Below are 15,647 nucleotides of genomic sequence, written 5' to 3' on the forward strand. Positions count from 1 at the left end.
GAAAACTAGGTGTTTGAATAAGAGCAGGTAGTTTCCACTTACAATATGTAAGAGTTTTGAAAATAGCCTAGTGCCATAGTTTTCAAATCAGCTGGAGGACTTGTGAACACGCTGACCACTGGGCCCACCTGAAGAGTTTCTGATTCGGTGGTCCAGGGTAGGGCCCAAGGATATGCGTTTCTAGTCTCCAGGTGATGCTGGCACGACTGGTCCAGGGCCACACTTTGAGAAACAGTGACTTAGGGAGTAGAAGGCCTATAAAGCAACGTGTTTTCTAAACTTTTCTGATAACAAGAATCACGTGGGGATCTGTGTGAAAAATACAAATTTTCAACTCCGTGCCAGACTCATTGAATCAGAATCTGTGGGGAAAGTCTTGGGATGCTGCATTATCAGATTTCGGGAAATAATGTTGCTATCAGGTAAACCCTGCAAATCACCATGGGAGAGAAGAATTTACCTACTTCTCTGAGCCACAGTTTTCTCATCCATTGCATGCTTTGACCCTATGACCCACTTAGCCCCTAGACATGTATCTACCTGGCTTCATCCTCATTTTAAAATGAATTTTATGCCATCTTTACAAAACATACATGTTTTTATTTCAGGTGCTAAATAAATTGTGTAAAGGAGACACCAGAATACCTGCCTTCTGAGAACTTCCTGAGGTTTTACTGAGTTCTCTTTTTGTAAAGATAGTCCCAGTCTGTGTGTGTGTGTGTGTGTGTGTGTGTGTGTGTGTGTGTGTGAGAGAGAGAGAGAGTGAGAGAGACAGAGACAGAGACAGAGAAGGCTGGAAGGAGGGAAAAGGGGAAGGAGGGAAGGAAGAAAGAAATGTGCATTTCTGTCGAGTTCCCTGGTAGTGCAGCTGGACCAGGACCACACTTTGAGAATCACTAGAATCGGCCAATGACTCAAGCATAGCACATTGGCATCTCCTAAGGGAGTCTTAAAAAATACTTCTGGGGCTTCCCTGGTGGCGCAGTGGTTGAGAGTCCGCCTGCCGATGCAGGGGACACGGGTTCGTGCCCCGGTCCGGGAAGATCCCACATGCCGCGGAGAGGCTGGGCCCGTGAGCCATGGCCTCTGAGCCTGTGCGTCCGGAGCCTGTGCTCCTCAATGGGAGAGGCCACAACAGTGAGAGGCCCGTGTACCGCGAAAAAAACAAAAACAAAAAACAAAAAACTTCTGCCTGGGCCCCAACCCCAGAGAGTAATTTAATTGGTCTGTGGTTGGACCTGGACAGTAATTCCAATGATCGGCCAAGGTTGTGAACCGCTGCTATGGGTCCCTCAGGATAGAAGATAACCTGTTAAGAAGCATAAGCCCTGATGGGGAAACTAGGGCTAAGCCAGTGCCTCTCCCACTTCAGTGTGTGTACGAACCACCTGGGCTTCTTGTTAGGATGCACGTTCTGATTCAGTAGTCTATAGTGGGGCCCAAGATTCTACTTTTTTTTTAACAAGTCACACAGATGCTGCTGCTGTTTACAGGGTACCATGCTTGGAGTAGCGAGGGGCTTAGAAGGTGTTAACCAACACATGTAAATGCCTGTCAACCCAGACTTATTTTTTTATTTTTGCTTTTTGTGGTATGCGGGCCTCTCACTGTTGTGACCTCTCCCGTTGTGGAGCACAGGCTCCGGACGCGCAGGCTCAGCGGCCATGGCTCACAGGCCCAGCCACTCCAGCATGTGGGATCCTCCCGGACCGGGGCACGAACCCGTGTCCCCTGCATCGGCAGGCGGACTCTCAACCTCTGCGCCACCAGGGAAGCCCGCTAGTTCTTTTTAAATCGCTGGATTCGGTTTCTGGTTCCAGCTTTTCCTGTAACCATTTTCAGTTGAAGTGTATATGCTGTATTGATAACACAGTTTAACATTCTGGGAACTTTTGTCAGGCAGCAAATTATAAAGTACCTTGTGATCTAGGCACTTGACCAACTCTTTAGTTTCTCCTAAATAAGAACTTGTATCTTCTGGGGAAAACACAAGAACATCTGGGAAGTTCCTGTTTAGCATGACTGAGCCTTTCTGCTCTAAAGAGTAGAAAATAAAATGTTTGTGGAAAGTCAAATTAAAGGACTGGTCTGAATAAACCATTCCTGCAAGATCCAGTGTCCTTTCACCATGATAATATAACTAAAGAAGCCCTGACCTACCTCTCCCTAAAGAAAGCCTAATAAGCAAACTACTTGAAAATAAAATCATTTATATTATGTTACTCATTGGCTTTAAAACCTTCAATGACTTGACTTTGCAGTTAGAATAAAACTCATTTTCCTTACCATGGCCAGCAAGGTCCGGCAAATCTCATAATCTAGCCTCTGCTCACCTCTCCTCTCAGCCCAGTCTGCTCTCTTGCTCTCTGAATAAACTCAGTTGCTCAGCTGATAAAACTTTCCCTGCCCCAGAGCCTTTGGACCATTCTTTTACAGAAAAAAAACTTTTAATTTTGATGAAGTCCACTTTATCAACTTTTGGTGTCACATCTAGAACTCTTTTCCAAACCCTAGGTCTGCAAGGGTTTGCAAGGGTCTTCTACATTTTCTTCTGAAAGCTTTATAGTTGTTTTGGTTTTACACTCAAAACTATGATTCACTTTGAATTAATTTTTGTATATGGTGAAAGAGTAAGATGAAGCTTTGTTATTTTGCCTAAACATAGCAAATTGCTCTAGCACCATTTTTTTAAAAGACTTCCTTCCTTTATTGAGTTTATTGAGTTTCATATACCACTGGGGAAAAGCAGGTGAGAGCATTGTGTCAGTCTGTTTATGGGCTCCATTCTGTTCTCTGGACCATTCTTATCTTTCATACACCCCCCAGCTAACTCCTACCCATCCCTCAGGTTTCACCTACAGTGTCATTTCCCTAGAGAAGCCTCTAAGGACCACCCATTTTCATCCATCTCCTTACTCTCAACTTTAATCCTAAGAAGTTCAGCCTCTATTAGTCTCACTCTACACCTGTATTATACATTTCGCATAATTTGTTAAAAATTTGCTGGTATGTGTGTAAGTATGTGTGTAATTCCTGCCTAAAAGCCCCCAAAAGTCAGGAACTGAGTCTGTTTTGTTTACCATTTTAGTGCCCAGCAGTGTGCCTCTTATATGCTGAATGCCCAATCAGTATTTTTTGAGTAAGTGAATGGAGAAAGGTCAGGCATTCTGGGGGATGTTTTCTAAATCACTGGGTATCATTTTCTTTTCTTTTTAAAAATTTTTTTATTATTTATTTATTTATTTATGGCTGCACTGGGTCTTTGTTGCTGCACGCAGGGTTTCTCTAGTTGAGGCAGGCAGGGGCTACTCTTCATTGCGGTGCGTGGGCTTCTTATTGCAGTGGCTTCTCTTGTTGTGGAGCATGGGCTCTAGGCACGTGGACTTCAGTAGCTGTGGCATGTGGGCTCAGTAGTTGTGGCTCCCGGGCTCTAGAGCGCAGGCTCAGTAGTTGTGGTGCACGGGCTTAGTTGCTCCGCGGCATGTGGGATCTTCCTGGACCAGGGCTCAAGCCCGTGTCCCCTGCATTGGCAGGCAGATTCCCAACCACTGCACCACCAGGGAAGTCCCTGGGTATCATTTTCTTAAAATCAGAGGGCATTCCTGGCTCTGGGAGCCTTAGGGCATAATTTTTCCCCAATTAACCCATCTTTTAAGTCAGTGATTTTGAGAACCTTTGGCCTACACTGGACTCAGCTGGGGTCCACCCCCAAAGTTTCAATAGGTCTGGGGCAGCCTGAGAATTTGCATTTCGAAGAAGTTCCCAGAAGATCATGATGATGATGCTGGTCTGGGAACCACACTTTGAGACCTCCACTTTCTCGTCTCCTGCCTTTGCATGTGCTGTTCCTTCTGCCTAGAATGCCCTTCCACATTTCTTGCCCTAAAAAACATGCATTCATCCTTTAAGACTTAGGCCAAGTGATTTCTTCTGAATACATTTTTCAGCTACTCCCACCCTCTTTGGGCAAAGTAAGACCACCTTACTATGGATTGGAGTTGAACTGTGTATACACTGCTGTTTCAGTGCTCTCTCCTTTAATTGTGTCTCTTTCTGCTTCCAGCACTAGTGTGTGAGCTTCTGGGAATGGCATAATAATTTAGTTTATCTTATTTCTCTAAAATGGAAACAAAATAGTGGCTGGTACAAATTCTAGGATGATGTAGTCTTTAAAACATGTTAAGGTAATTAAAATATACATATAGTCAATATATTCAAAAGAAATAGCCTCAGGTGGTAACAATGGAACATTAGGATTGTGAGATAGTAAATGATTATTTTTTGCATGTTTTGTCTTTTCCGTATTTTGTCAAATTCTTTTTTTAATTAATTAATTTTATTTATTTATTTTTGGCTGCGTTGGGTCTTCGTTGCTGCACGCAGACTTTCTCTAGTTATGGCGAGCGGGGGCTACGTTAGTTGCAGTGTACGGGCTTCTCATTGCGGTGGCTTCTCTTTTTTCAGAGCATGGACTCTAGGCACGTGGGCTCAGTAGTTGTGGCTCACGAGCTCTAGAGCACAGGCTCAGCAGTTGTGGCGCACGGGCTTAGTTGCTCCGCAGCATGTGGGATCTTCCTGGACCAGGGCTCGAACCTGTGTCCCCTGCATTGGCAGGCAGATTCTTAACCACTGGGCCACCAGGGAAGCCTAGATTTTGTCAAATTCTTTATATTGCTTCTTTTTTTTTTTTTTTTTTTTTTTTTGGTGGTACGCGGGCCTCTCACTGTTGTGGCGTCTCCCGTTGCGGAGCACAGGCGGCCATGGCTCACGGGCCTAGCTGCTCCGCAGCATGTGGGATCTTCCCGGACCGGGGCATGAACCCGTGTCCCCTGCATCGGCAGGCGGACTCTCAACCACTGTGCCACCAGGGAAGCCCTATATTGCTTCTTTAATTTAGGAAAAATACTATATGCTATAAAAGACATTCTAGAACTTACACATCAAAATGGTTGTTTTCCCTTTCATAGTTGTCATTTTGAGCAGCAAGGTTCTTATTCCAGTTATGCTGCACTGATCCTGTCCATTTTTTAAACTCCTGCAGTGCCACTGAGAATCTCTCACCTGTCCTCAGTGGCGGAAAAATTTTTAAGTATACTTAATTTTTTGAAAGAGTCAAATGACATTCATGGCATAGTCTAAGGAACAAGATTGATAACCAAGCTGATTAATATCATGTGGAGTCTGGAAGAGAGTATGACCAATAAGTGCTAAGATATACCCTGTGTGTCATATAAGTAGCTCCTCAAGCTCTTAAACATGTAATCTCAAAGAGTAAAGCTTGAAATACAATTGCTTTAAAACCAATATTACATAAAACTTTGAAACATAACTTTCTACCTAAAAGGGATTTGAACAGAGCATCCTTGCAATAGGCATATACATCCCTTAGGTGACTCCTTGAGAGGGACCTTACTATGCGCATATACGTTGCTATTTGTTAAAGAAATAGTGCCCTCACTCTAAATCACTAATCACAGGGGCTGGAGCATGAGCTGTAGGGCCGAATTGCTTAGCTTTAATTGTAGCTCTTTCACTTACCAGCTGTGTGACTTCGGCACATTTTAAACCTCCCAGTGCCTCAGCTTCCTATCTGTAAAATGGGAAGAGAGGATTTTTGTACTTCATAGCGTTGTTGTGAGGTTTAATTAAGGTAATAACTGTTAAGCGCTTTTAAAAGTGCTTTTAAAGGTAACATCATTTTGCCAATTCCAAGATGCACATTTTTCACATTTTAACACTTGTGAAATGAGGATATGTCTTACAATTAATGTAATTTTAAGAAGCACTTTATTACCATTTAATTAGCAATATCTTTTTAAAAATCAAAGGTACTTAAAATAATGGTGCAGCTTGGAGTAGATGATGTTTTAGATTTCGATAACATAGCGGTAAGAGGTTGATAAACACTGGCTGTCATCAGCATTGTCATCAGTGTTGTGGCCATCATCATCATTATCTTGGTTCTAACCAAGGCAATGCCATTTGATTGGTTGGCAGTGCTGGCCTAGAGTGCACATCAAATTTCTGTTTCATTTATTTGTTTTCATTCATGTGTTCTTAGAAAAGGTCTAGTGCGCTCTTTTTCATATCTGTTTCATATTAAGCTAATGTATCTATGGGGTTAATTCGTGCAATGTCTGCGTTATTCTCTGCACCATACTTGGAAAGCTGCTAAAATGTTCTTCAATGCAGATCAGTCTCTTAAAATAGACAAGAAGACAAATTCTTTATTTTCTCTGTTGGTGTATTTTCCTAAATCTTTTTGAGGCACTTTTTCTTAGTGAGAAAAACCAAGCCATTGTTGTACCACTTAAGATTTACTGGTTTGCAGTCTTCTCTGACAGTGAAAAGAAGCAGTTTATTGATCTCTAACAGAATGGATCACGGCCAAATCTTTTCTGGTTTATACAATTCACTGAGATAAGAATCTGCATATCATTAAGAATACTGAGTCCTCACAATCTGAGGCCACCTGTCAGGCATGAACAATAACTGGGAAAAATCAATACACAATATAAAACTGTTGTTTCTGCACAGACACTGCCGGGATCCACACCCAGTGACAGGCATATTTTGTTATTTTACCAGTGATATGCCTGTGATTCCTAATTTTAGGCTTCCTCCTCATTTTGATTTTATTGTTCAGTTTGGGGGAGGGTGGGAGAGACCAAATTCAATCTGAGATAAAAATCTTCTGCCAGGTTGAAAGAGGTTCAATAACAGGAGAGAACCTTGGACCAAAGTTTATGAAGCTTGACTAGGAAGATTCTGGGCACATCTCCATCCAAATACCTTGACACATACTCCATTCACCCATAACACAAGCAGCTTGTTTCTTCTGGCCTTCTGTTTGCCCTCAAGAATTTAAATGGTGGTATTTACAAGCCATTATGAAGCAAGAATACAAACACATAGGGCTAGATTGAGGCCAGTAAGCAGTTTTGCTTAGGTTTTGTTGTTGTTGCTTTTAGAAGTATAATTAGTTGAATAATTCCAGAAGCTGGACTTCTTTCTTTTGCCCCCTCATCAACTCACTCATCCTTCTTCAGTTTACCCAGTCCCCACCATTTTTTCTTAACAAAGCTACATTTGTCAGACATAATGCTCACTCTATCCCTAAAGTCTGCCTTTTGATTCAGCTAGCTCTGACTCTCCAAGTTCAATGCCATGGACCTGAACCAGTGCCTGTTTCCAACAGAATGTCAGGTGATTGCCACATAGAGAGATTAGAGTCATCCTGCCCTCCTGGTGGGCTGCCAGACAGAAACTGGGGACCAGCAGGGAGCTGGGAGGCCTTCAGTGGGAGGCTGAGAATCAGGTCTCTGTGGGTAAGCTGAGCAGTAGTCACCGTAGCTGGAAAAGCCATGCAAGGAGCACAGCTGTCAGAAGCAGCCTGTAGAAACCGGTCCTTTAGAGTTTGCACTGAGCTGCTTTCAGTAGTCAGCCTTGAACCATAGTGCAAACCCATTCAAATAGTGAAGAAAATTTCCCTAGCTAAGCAGCAAGAAATTCTCACCCTGTGTGATCAAAGCAATCAGCTGGTTCCTCTTCCTTCCTATTTGTTTATATTTCTAATCTCTTATGATCTCCATGACTGTGGCCTGATAGTTTTCTTTTGCATAGTGTTTTAAAATACTTTTTTCTTTCTTCAGTGCATTTTAAAGCAGATAAAACCAAGTTGACAGGAAGTATCTAATGTTTCTTTTTTAAATAATTGTTATTACAAAAGTAATGAAGGAGCTAAAATCATCCATAATTGCATCACTGAAGGGCAACCACAATGAACATTTTGGCGTATTTACTTCTAATTATTTTAAATAGATGTGTAAATATGTACATATGTATTTTTAACAAAATACGTTATGACAATAGTTTTTTTTAATCATTAAAAGCTCTTAAATGACATCAATGGCTGCATTAGAATCCAGGATAAATGGATATGTTATTTATTTTAGCATTCTGTTTTGAGAAGCTCATGTGGGTTTCTAAATTGACACTTTATTTCTCAGCTTGGAATTCGTTAAGCTCAATTTCTTCGGATTTTGTTGGTTTAGAGTGAGAATTTGGACACAGTGGAAATGGAATATTTCTGTCTGTACCATTGTTTGCTTTCCTTGCCAACATTTTTTAAAATTAATTAATTAATTTATTTTTGGCTGTATTGGGTTTTCGTGGCTTCGCGTGGGCTTTCTCTAGTTGCGGCGAGCGGGGGCTGCTCTTCATTGTGGTGCGCCCCCGCTTCTCATTGCGGTGGCTTCTCTCGTTGCGAAGCATGGGCTTTAGGCGCACGGGCTTCAGTAGTTGCAGCTTGCGGGCTCTAGAGAGCGCAGGCTCAGTAGTTGTGGTGCACGGGCTTAATTGCTCCACGGCACGTGGGATCTTCCCGGACCAGGGCTTGAACCCGTGTCCCCTGAATTGGCAGGCGGATTCTTAACCACTGCGCCATGAGGGAAGCCCTTGCCAACATTCCTCAAAAGGCATTTTGAAGAAGCAAAGATTGGAACAGTGGGGGTTTTTTTGTGTGTTTTGTTTTAAATTTTGTGATTGGAATATGTCTTGTAATCTCAGTTAACTTTTAAGCAGAGAATTGATATAAAATAAGAAATATGTTGCCTAACAAACCCTAAATGTTTCAAAACCACATGTCGTGCTGTGTCATTTGAAGTTTATCCAACAGGAAAATAGGAGATTTTGAAGATTTTTTTTTTTTTTAAGACAGGGACTGCCTGGGTCAGATTTATGTTTTAAAAAGACTAGGTCAGTGAAAAACTTGAGGTATCAAGGAAGAATTCACATGAAGTTTAACCTTTTAAAAAAATGAGCATTTGGTGCAACAGCTGCTTTGGTTCAGTTGAGAAAATGAAGCTATTGAACCAACATTTAGAATGGAGGATAAGTGTCAAAATGAAAAATAGTTTGTGAAATGATACAGAATGATACATATTTGTATTTGAAGGCCACCTTCCTTAAAAAGTCACGTTTCTGGAGAACATATTTTATCTCCCATAAGAGTACTGTGTCTAGAGACCTGCTTTCAGCACCTGTCCATGGGTGCATCTGTGGGTGTGTCACTCTCAACACCCAGTGGCCGGGTCCGGGGCAGTCACCACCTTGTTCCACAGGCTGTCTCTCCGCCCTTCCAATTTGCTCTCTCCATTAGCAGTCATCTTTGTAAACAGAAGTCTAAGATTTAGTGTTGTGCATATTTTTAAATGACCCATTTTGATGGGGCTCTCTTTATTGTTTCAGGTTGAGTGCATTTGGGAACTTGATGCATAAAATTTGCATGACTCCTCACTCCTTTCTGTATCTGTCTTTGGATTCAAGCCAGCATGGCTCACACCACAAAGGTTAACGGCTGTGCCTCAGGTAACTCCATGTTCTGGAGTGTGTGTGTGTGTGTGTGTGTGTGTGTGTGTGTGTGTGTGTATTAGTGTGTGTCTTTGCTCAAACTAATTTATTTCTTTTTTAATAATGGGTAAATAATAAGTTGCCTAGATAACTAGGATTTCGAACAATTTCTATCCATTGAAGTTTTTTGTTGTTGTTTTGTTTAATCTCTTAGAGAATTTGCTTTTATCTTTAGAGTCTTTATGTACAGAAATCAGCTAGGTAAATTATTACCTAAGTCAATTCTACTGGAGTGTTGAAAGATAAATGTAAAATACTGAGTGCTGATGCAAGAATAATGTACACTCCTCTTGCGCTTCTTTATGAGGGATTGAACGATGAAAGAGGAAATGAGTTTGAATGCTTAAAACCAATTCCTAGTATCCACTCCCAAGCAGCTTTTGTTTGTTTAAAGTAACTTTCCCAGAGGGAATGTGCAGCAAACCAAATATATTATGAATCATAATATTGTATGTATTCTTATTATTGCTTTGGTTATGTTAGAGACCTATAGAGTTTGCATATCTATTCCAATATTGCTTATATAAGATTTTGGAGAAATTTATAGAACAAATGCTGAGAAAAGCCTCCTAAGAGACAGTATATGACAGGAGATGACAACCTGTCCAAAATGGTACTCTAAGTGTTCATTCTTCTTTTGAGCTATCTGCCAAATAGCAGAACGTGTGAGAGCAGTAACTGTGTATGTGGGAATTCTTGTGGAGCGCTTGAGTCCAAGGTCTTCGCTCTGCTGGCTCTGAGCACTGGGTAATGGAGAGAATGTGGGATTGGAATCGGGAGACCCATCTCCTGCATTAACCATGAATTACGGGGCAGGACTATTTCTCCATGTGTAAGACATCAGTAAGTATACCCACCTGCAGGGTTAGAACAAATGAGAGCACCAGAAATGTGCACACAAGTGCCGTGTAAGTTGTAAAACAACAGCAGAAGGAGGAGACCTCTGAATTGGGCCCACCCAGCCCGTGTGTGGCTTTCTGTTTCAGCAATCCCAGCTGCAAGTATCCCCTCTGGAAAGATGCTCTAGCTTGCCCCAAACCAAACCCAAATAAACTCAATTGTTCATTATGGGACAACTGATCTTACTCTGTTCATTCTTTTTCCTATCCTTCCTACTGCTCAGCTTCTCAGGACTATTATAGATTCTGCTCAGGACTGCTGTCATTAATAAAATATGAATGACAATACCTAACATTTAATGAGCACTTAGTGTTACCACGGTGCCCAAGATGTTTTGCCTGCATTATCATACTTAATAGTCATAGTAATCCTAGGAGAGTATGCTGTTATCATCACCACCACCACTGTCATCCCTATATGATAGCACAGAAAAGCTCAGTAACTTACCTAAGTGAAGAAAGGAAAGTCAGGATTATTACTTGTTTCTCTAGTCGAATATTTGATAAGGGAAGAGATTGAAACATTGTGAAATTTCTTGAGACTTGTGGGCGGGTTTCAATCCCCCATGATGCTATGGTCTCCCTTCCCTCTCCTGCCCTCAGTTCTTCTCACACACTCAGAGGAAGGGGGCTCGAAGCTGTTGGTGCCTCGGAACGCTCTGGTATCTCTGGCAGAATCAGTATATTCAAGGTTTTAGATACTTACCCCAAGTGACCCTAATTCCCTTTCCAACTTGACTTGTCCTGGAGTATCCCTTTTCCTTTGTTCCTGAAGTCTGATGATACAGTTATAACCTTTCTTCCTCACCTGGTGTCCTGCCTAACAGGTCTGGGGACTGAGTCTGAAAGTGAAGAAAAGCTCTCTGATTTGTGACTTCTGGGGTGTCAGGGTATGAATTGTTATTGCACAAAGGTACCTGGACAAGGCAAAGGAAGGTTTTTGTTTATTCTAATCACCATGACCTCTGTAAGTAAATCTGATTAGAGGCTTAGTCATACACAATTACTTTAATTTTATATATGCGTATATGTGTATAAATATATGTATGTACATACACAGGTACATATACTTGTATACATTATGTATACATATACATACACATACATATATATGAAACTCATTAGAGAAAATTTTATAATACACAAGTTTAGTGTTTTCCAAAAAAATAAAGCAAGAATTACTGGCAATACCACCACCCTAAAATAAATTTTTTGCTCATTTTCCGTATGGCCTTTAAATTTTTTTTCTTAATTTAATTTATTTATTTAAAAAATTTTTATTGGAGTATAGTTGACTTACAGTGTTGTTAGTTTCTGCTGCACAGCAGAGTGAATCAATTATACATACACATATATCAACTCTTTTTTTAGATTCTTTTCCCATATAGGTCATTACAGAGTTAGAGTAGAGTTCCCTGTGCTCTGCAATAGGTCCTTATTAGTTACCTATTTTATATCAATATATAGTAGTGTGTATATGTCAATCCCAATCTACCAGTTTATCCCTCCCCCGCTTCCCCCCCGGTAACCATAAGTTTGTTTTTTTTTACATCCATGACTCTATTTGTGTTTCGTAAATAAGTTCATTTGTACCATTATTTTTAGATTCCACATATAAGCGATATCATATGATATTTGTCTTTCTCTGTCTGACTTCACTCAGTATGACAGTCTCTAGGTCCATCCATGTTGCTGCAAATGGCATTATTTCCTTCTTTAAATTTTATGCATTTCACATAGTGGAGATAATAGTTATAAAAATCTTTATTTTACATTTTCTTTTCTCACTTTGTATTACAAAAGAAATACCTGCCCATTGTTAAAAAAAAAAAAAGCCAAACTCAAACAATGCAAAAGTGTTTGTGAGTTGTAAATATACTTTTTGAAATGTAATTAACATAAGAACATTTACAAACCCAGATTAAGATGGGATAAAGAGAGCTTTATGGAAGCTAATGAAGGCTGGTTACTGATCTTTCCCATGAGAAAAAGTTACATTATTTGGATAGTTTAGTGGAAGTTTTAAATGTGGAGTAAATTATATGGTTTTCTTTCATTTTTCCAAAAATAAAGTATAATATTAAATATGCTTTTTTAAACTGTACTTCCCCTAGATGTGTTATGCCCGAAAGGGGTCTCCCTCCCTACCCCTACCCCTGAAAAATCACTGCTTTGGGCTCCATAGACTATGAGAAGAAATCCTGTGTGACGGTGCAGTCAGAGCACTGGCAAAAGAAACACTTTCCACGGTCTTAGGAATAAAGCAGATGCAAAAGAAGACAGATGAGAAAAGTACCACCTAGTTAAACTGTGCCCTTGGCTGCAAAACACACCTGAAGACTGATCATCCCATGTTCACGTCCCTGTTTAGAGTTTAAACTGGGTAAGGGACCATTCCAAGTCCTTTTTATACTCTGACTTCCCCATTGAGTCCTTCAGTTAGATTGGGTAAAAGGTACTGATTTTTTTTTTTTAAAAATATAGTTGATTTACAGTGTTGTGTTAATTTCTGCTGTATAGCAAAGTGATTCAGTTATATATACATTCTTTTTTCATATTCTTTTCCATTATGGCTTATTACAGGATTTTTTAAAAAATATTTATTTATTTATTTTGGCTGTGCCGGGTCTTAGTTGCAGCATGCAGGATCTTCGTTGAGGCATGCGGGATCTTTAGTTGCGGCGTGCGGACTCCATAGTTGCAGCATGCAGACTCTTAATTGCTGCATGTGGACTCTTAGTTGCAACATGCATGCAGGATCTAGTTTCCCGACCAGGGGTTGAACCCGGGCCCCCTGCATTGGGAGCGTGGAGTCTTACCCACTGAGCCACCAGGGAAGTCCCTATCAGAAGATATTGAATATAGTTCTCTGTGCTATACTGTAGGACCTTGTTGTTTATCCATTCTATATGTAATAGCTTACATCCGCTGACCCCAACCTCCCACTCCATCCCTCCCCCCACCCCCTCTCCGTTATAAGAGCAGTTAGTTAATGCTGTAATTTGTAAATTTATTACTGTACATTTCAGACATACAAAATACGTAAAGTTTATATAACAAGCACCCATGTACATACCATCACAGCTTAAGACATAAACTTAACTAGTACATGACAAATATTACTGAGCACCTACAACGTGCCAAACATCGTTCTGGGCCCTGGGAATAGAACAGTGAACAAAACAGGCAAAAATCCCTGCTTTCAGGAATCTTACATTCTAGTGGAAGTTGAAGTCTCCTTGTGGACAGAGTATCCAGATAAAATAGAGGTCATTCTTATACTATAAAAGTATTCATTGTTTATCTGAAATTCAGATTTAACTGGGTGTCCTGTACTTTTATTTGCTAAACCTGGCAACCTTACCTGTGAACCCCTTCCAGATTGCATCTTCCTTCTTACTGGCAACCCCCTCATTATCAATTGTTTGTCATAGTTTTATCTCTTTTTCACCAGATCCTTTATCCTACTTCTATTGACTGGTCCAGTTTGGTTTTCATTAATTTAAAACATTTTATTATGGTATTGTTAAGAGTACCCTAATGTCATTTGTTAATGTAATGACTTATGAACATCATAAATTGCTCATGGCTGACTGTTCTCGTTTTATATAGCCAAGTAGTAAGTAAATGGGGGTCATTGGTTGGGTAAATTGCTGTATTTCTGAAGAATTTAGAGATAGGGACGGTGTGCTTTTCCCCAAGTTTTTGCATCATGTTGTAAACTGAGTGTATTGATCGATGCCTCTGTAAACACTAATTAATGTTGTGAAACTTTAATTAGAGCCTAGAATCTCTTTAGAAGCCAAATAACAAGTGGCTTATTTGTCAGATGAAGATAATAATACCTGTCCTACCTTCTTCACAGGATTGTTGTGAATAAAAAATAAAACAATAACCGTATAAATACAATGTAAAGTGCTGGTCAGATGTCAGGAGAAATCACCATCCTTCTTGTTTTGCTATCTCTGTTATAAGTTCCTGATCTAATAAACACCGGCTCAGGTGCCATTGTGCCAGGCTCTGTCGGATGCTGTGATGCTGGGGAAAGAATTGAATTACTGTCCTTTGACAGTTAAATGAAATGGATAGATGAGCATTAGGGAGTGACTTTTTATGCTTGCCATCACCATTTTTATTTCTGTGAATACTTGCCTTTGCTAGTTTATTACAGTTTTCCCCTCTCTTGCTGTTCTCTTTCACAGCCCAAATACATGTGAATTTTTCCAGACAGATGCATACTTACTCATTTAATATACTTATTGAACTACATTAAACATTTGGTTGTCTTTTTTTTTTTTTTTTTTTGCGGTACACGGGCCTCTCACTGTTGTGGCCTCTCCCATTGCAGAGTACAGGCTCCGGACGCCCAGGCTCAGCGGCCATGGCTCACGGGCCCAGCCGCTCCGCGGCATGTGGGATCTTCCCGGACCGGGGCACGAACCCGTGTCCCCTACATCGGCAGGCGGACTCTCAACCACTGCGCCACCAGGGAAGCCCTGGTTGTCATTTTAAATTAATATAATAACTTTCATAAAATCTTGTTACCCTGGTTAGTTATTTGGCTCCAGGTTTTTTCTCCATGCTAATCTTAAATGAGGTACAAAGGCCACTGATAAGACCTGGCCAACCAGAGAAAGCCAAAGACTTGTGGCCGAGCAGGCAGAAGGCTGCAGTGCAGTACAGCCCACTCTCCGTTGTGTAAATATTTTTTCTGGGCAGGAAGATTTCTCAAACAGAACTCTGAGCCCACTGCGGTGAACCTGACAGCAGGGATTGCGTGCTGTTTGTCAAGTACAAGACAAGACCAATTTGCACTGACTGGTTTGGCTAGAGCCGACCTGGTGTTTTCTGAGACCGTCTGTAAAGAATGTCACAGAGCATGGCAGAGGTGGTGTGTTCATGGTGGTGAGTCTTAGACCTGACCTCTGTGTTTGTATTACTCCAAAGACAGAGAGTAAGCTGATTAGAAACTGGGACTGCTTTAATTCATGGGTACCCTTCTTGACCTTCCAGGGTCTCCTGATACAATCTGCAAGAGGATTAAATGAGTGTTCCTATTTGTACTTTGCATTTTCCCCTAAGCGGTGTGTTCAGTGGTTATCAGAAGAGCTGAGAGGGTAACACAGAGTTGGCTAACATAAAAACATACGTAAGAGCTAGCCAGGATTTTGATTTCTCCTTTCAATCTCCCTTCCTTATTTTCAGATGGCAAAACACGACTTGCCACCATGGCTAAGCCAGAAGTTGAATATGGAAAGTAATTTTCCTTTGTTTGAGGCATTCTGTTGACATTAAAAATCAGAAGTATAGTGTCTATGAAGATCCGATCAAGGGGAA

General features: G+C 40.8%; 1 protein-coding gene across 7 annotated transcripts in view; it reads left to right on the forward strand.

Annotated features, from left to right (window-relative positions):
• Positions 1 to 15,647, forward strand: part of KANK1 (KN motif and ankyrin repeat domains 1) — a 193,829-nt gene that overhangs the window by 124,957 nt on the left and 53,225 nt on the right. For all 7 annotated transcript variants that reach the window (XM_030877062.2, XM_030877067.2, XM_030877063.2 and 4 more), the window contains one exon: positions 9,250 to 9,369. In XM_030877062.2, the coding sequence (XP_030732922.2) occupies positions 9,333 to 9,369 (37 nt within the window). In that variant the 5' untranslated portion in view covers positions 9,250 to 9,332. The remainder of the gene's footprint in view (positions 1 to 9,249; positions 9,370 to 15,647) is intronic.

Source organism: Globicephala melas, chromosome 6 (assembly GCF_963455315.2).
Source record: "Globicephala melas chromosome 6, mGloMel1.2, whole genome shotgun sequence".
NCBI lineage: Eukaryota > Metazoa > Chordata > Mammalia > Artiodactyla > Delphinidae > Globicephala > Globicephala melas.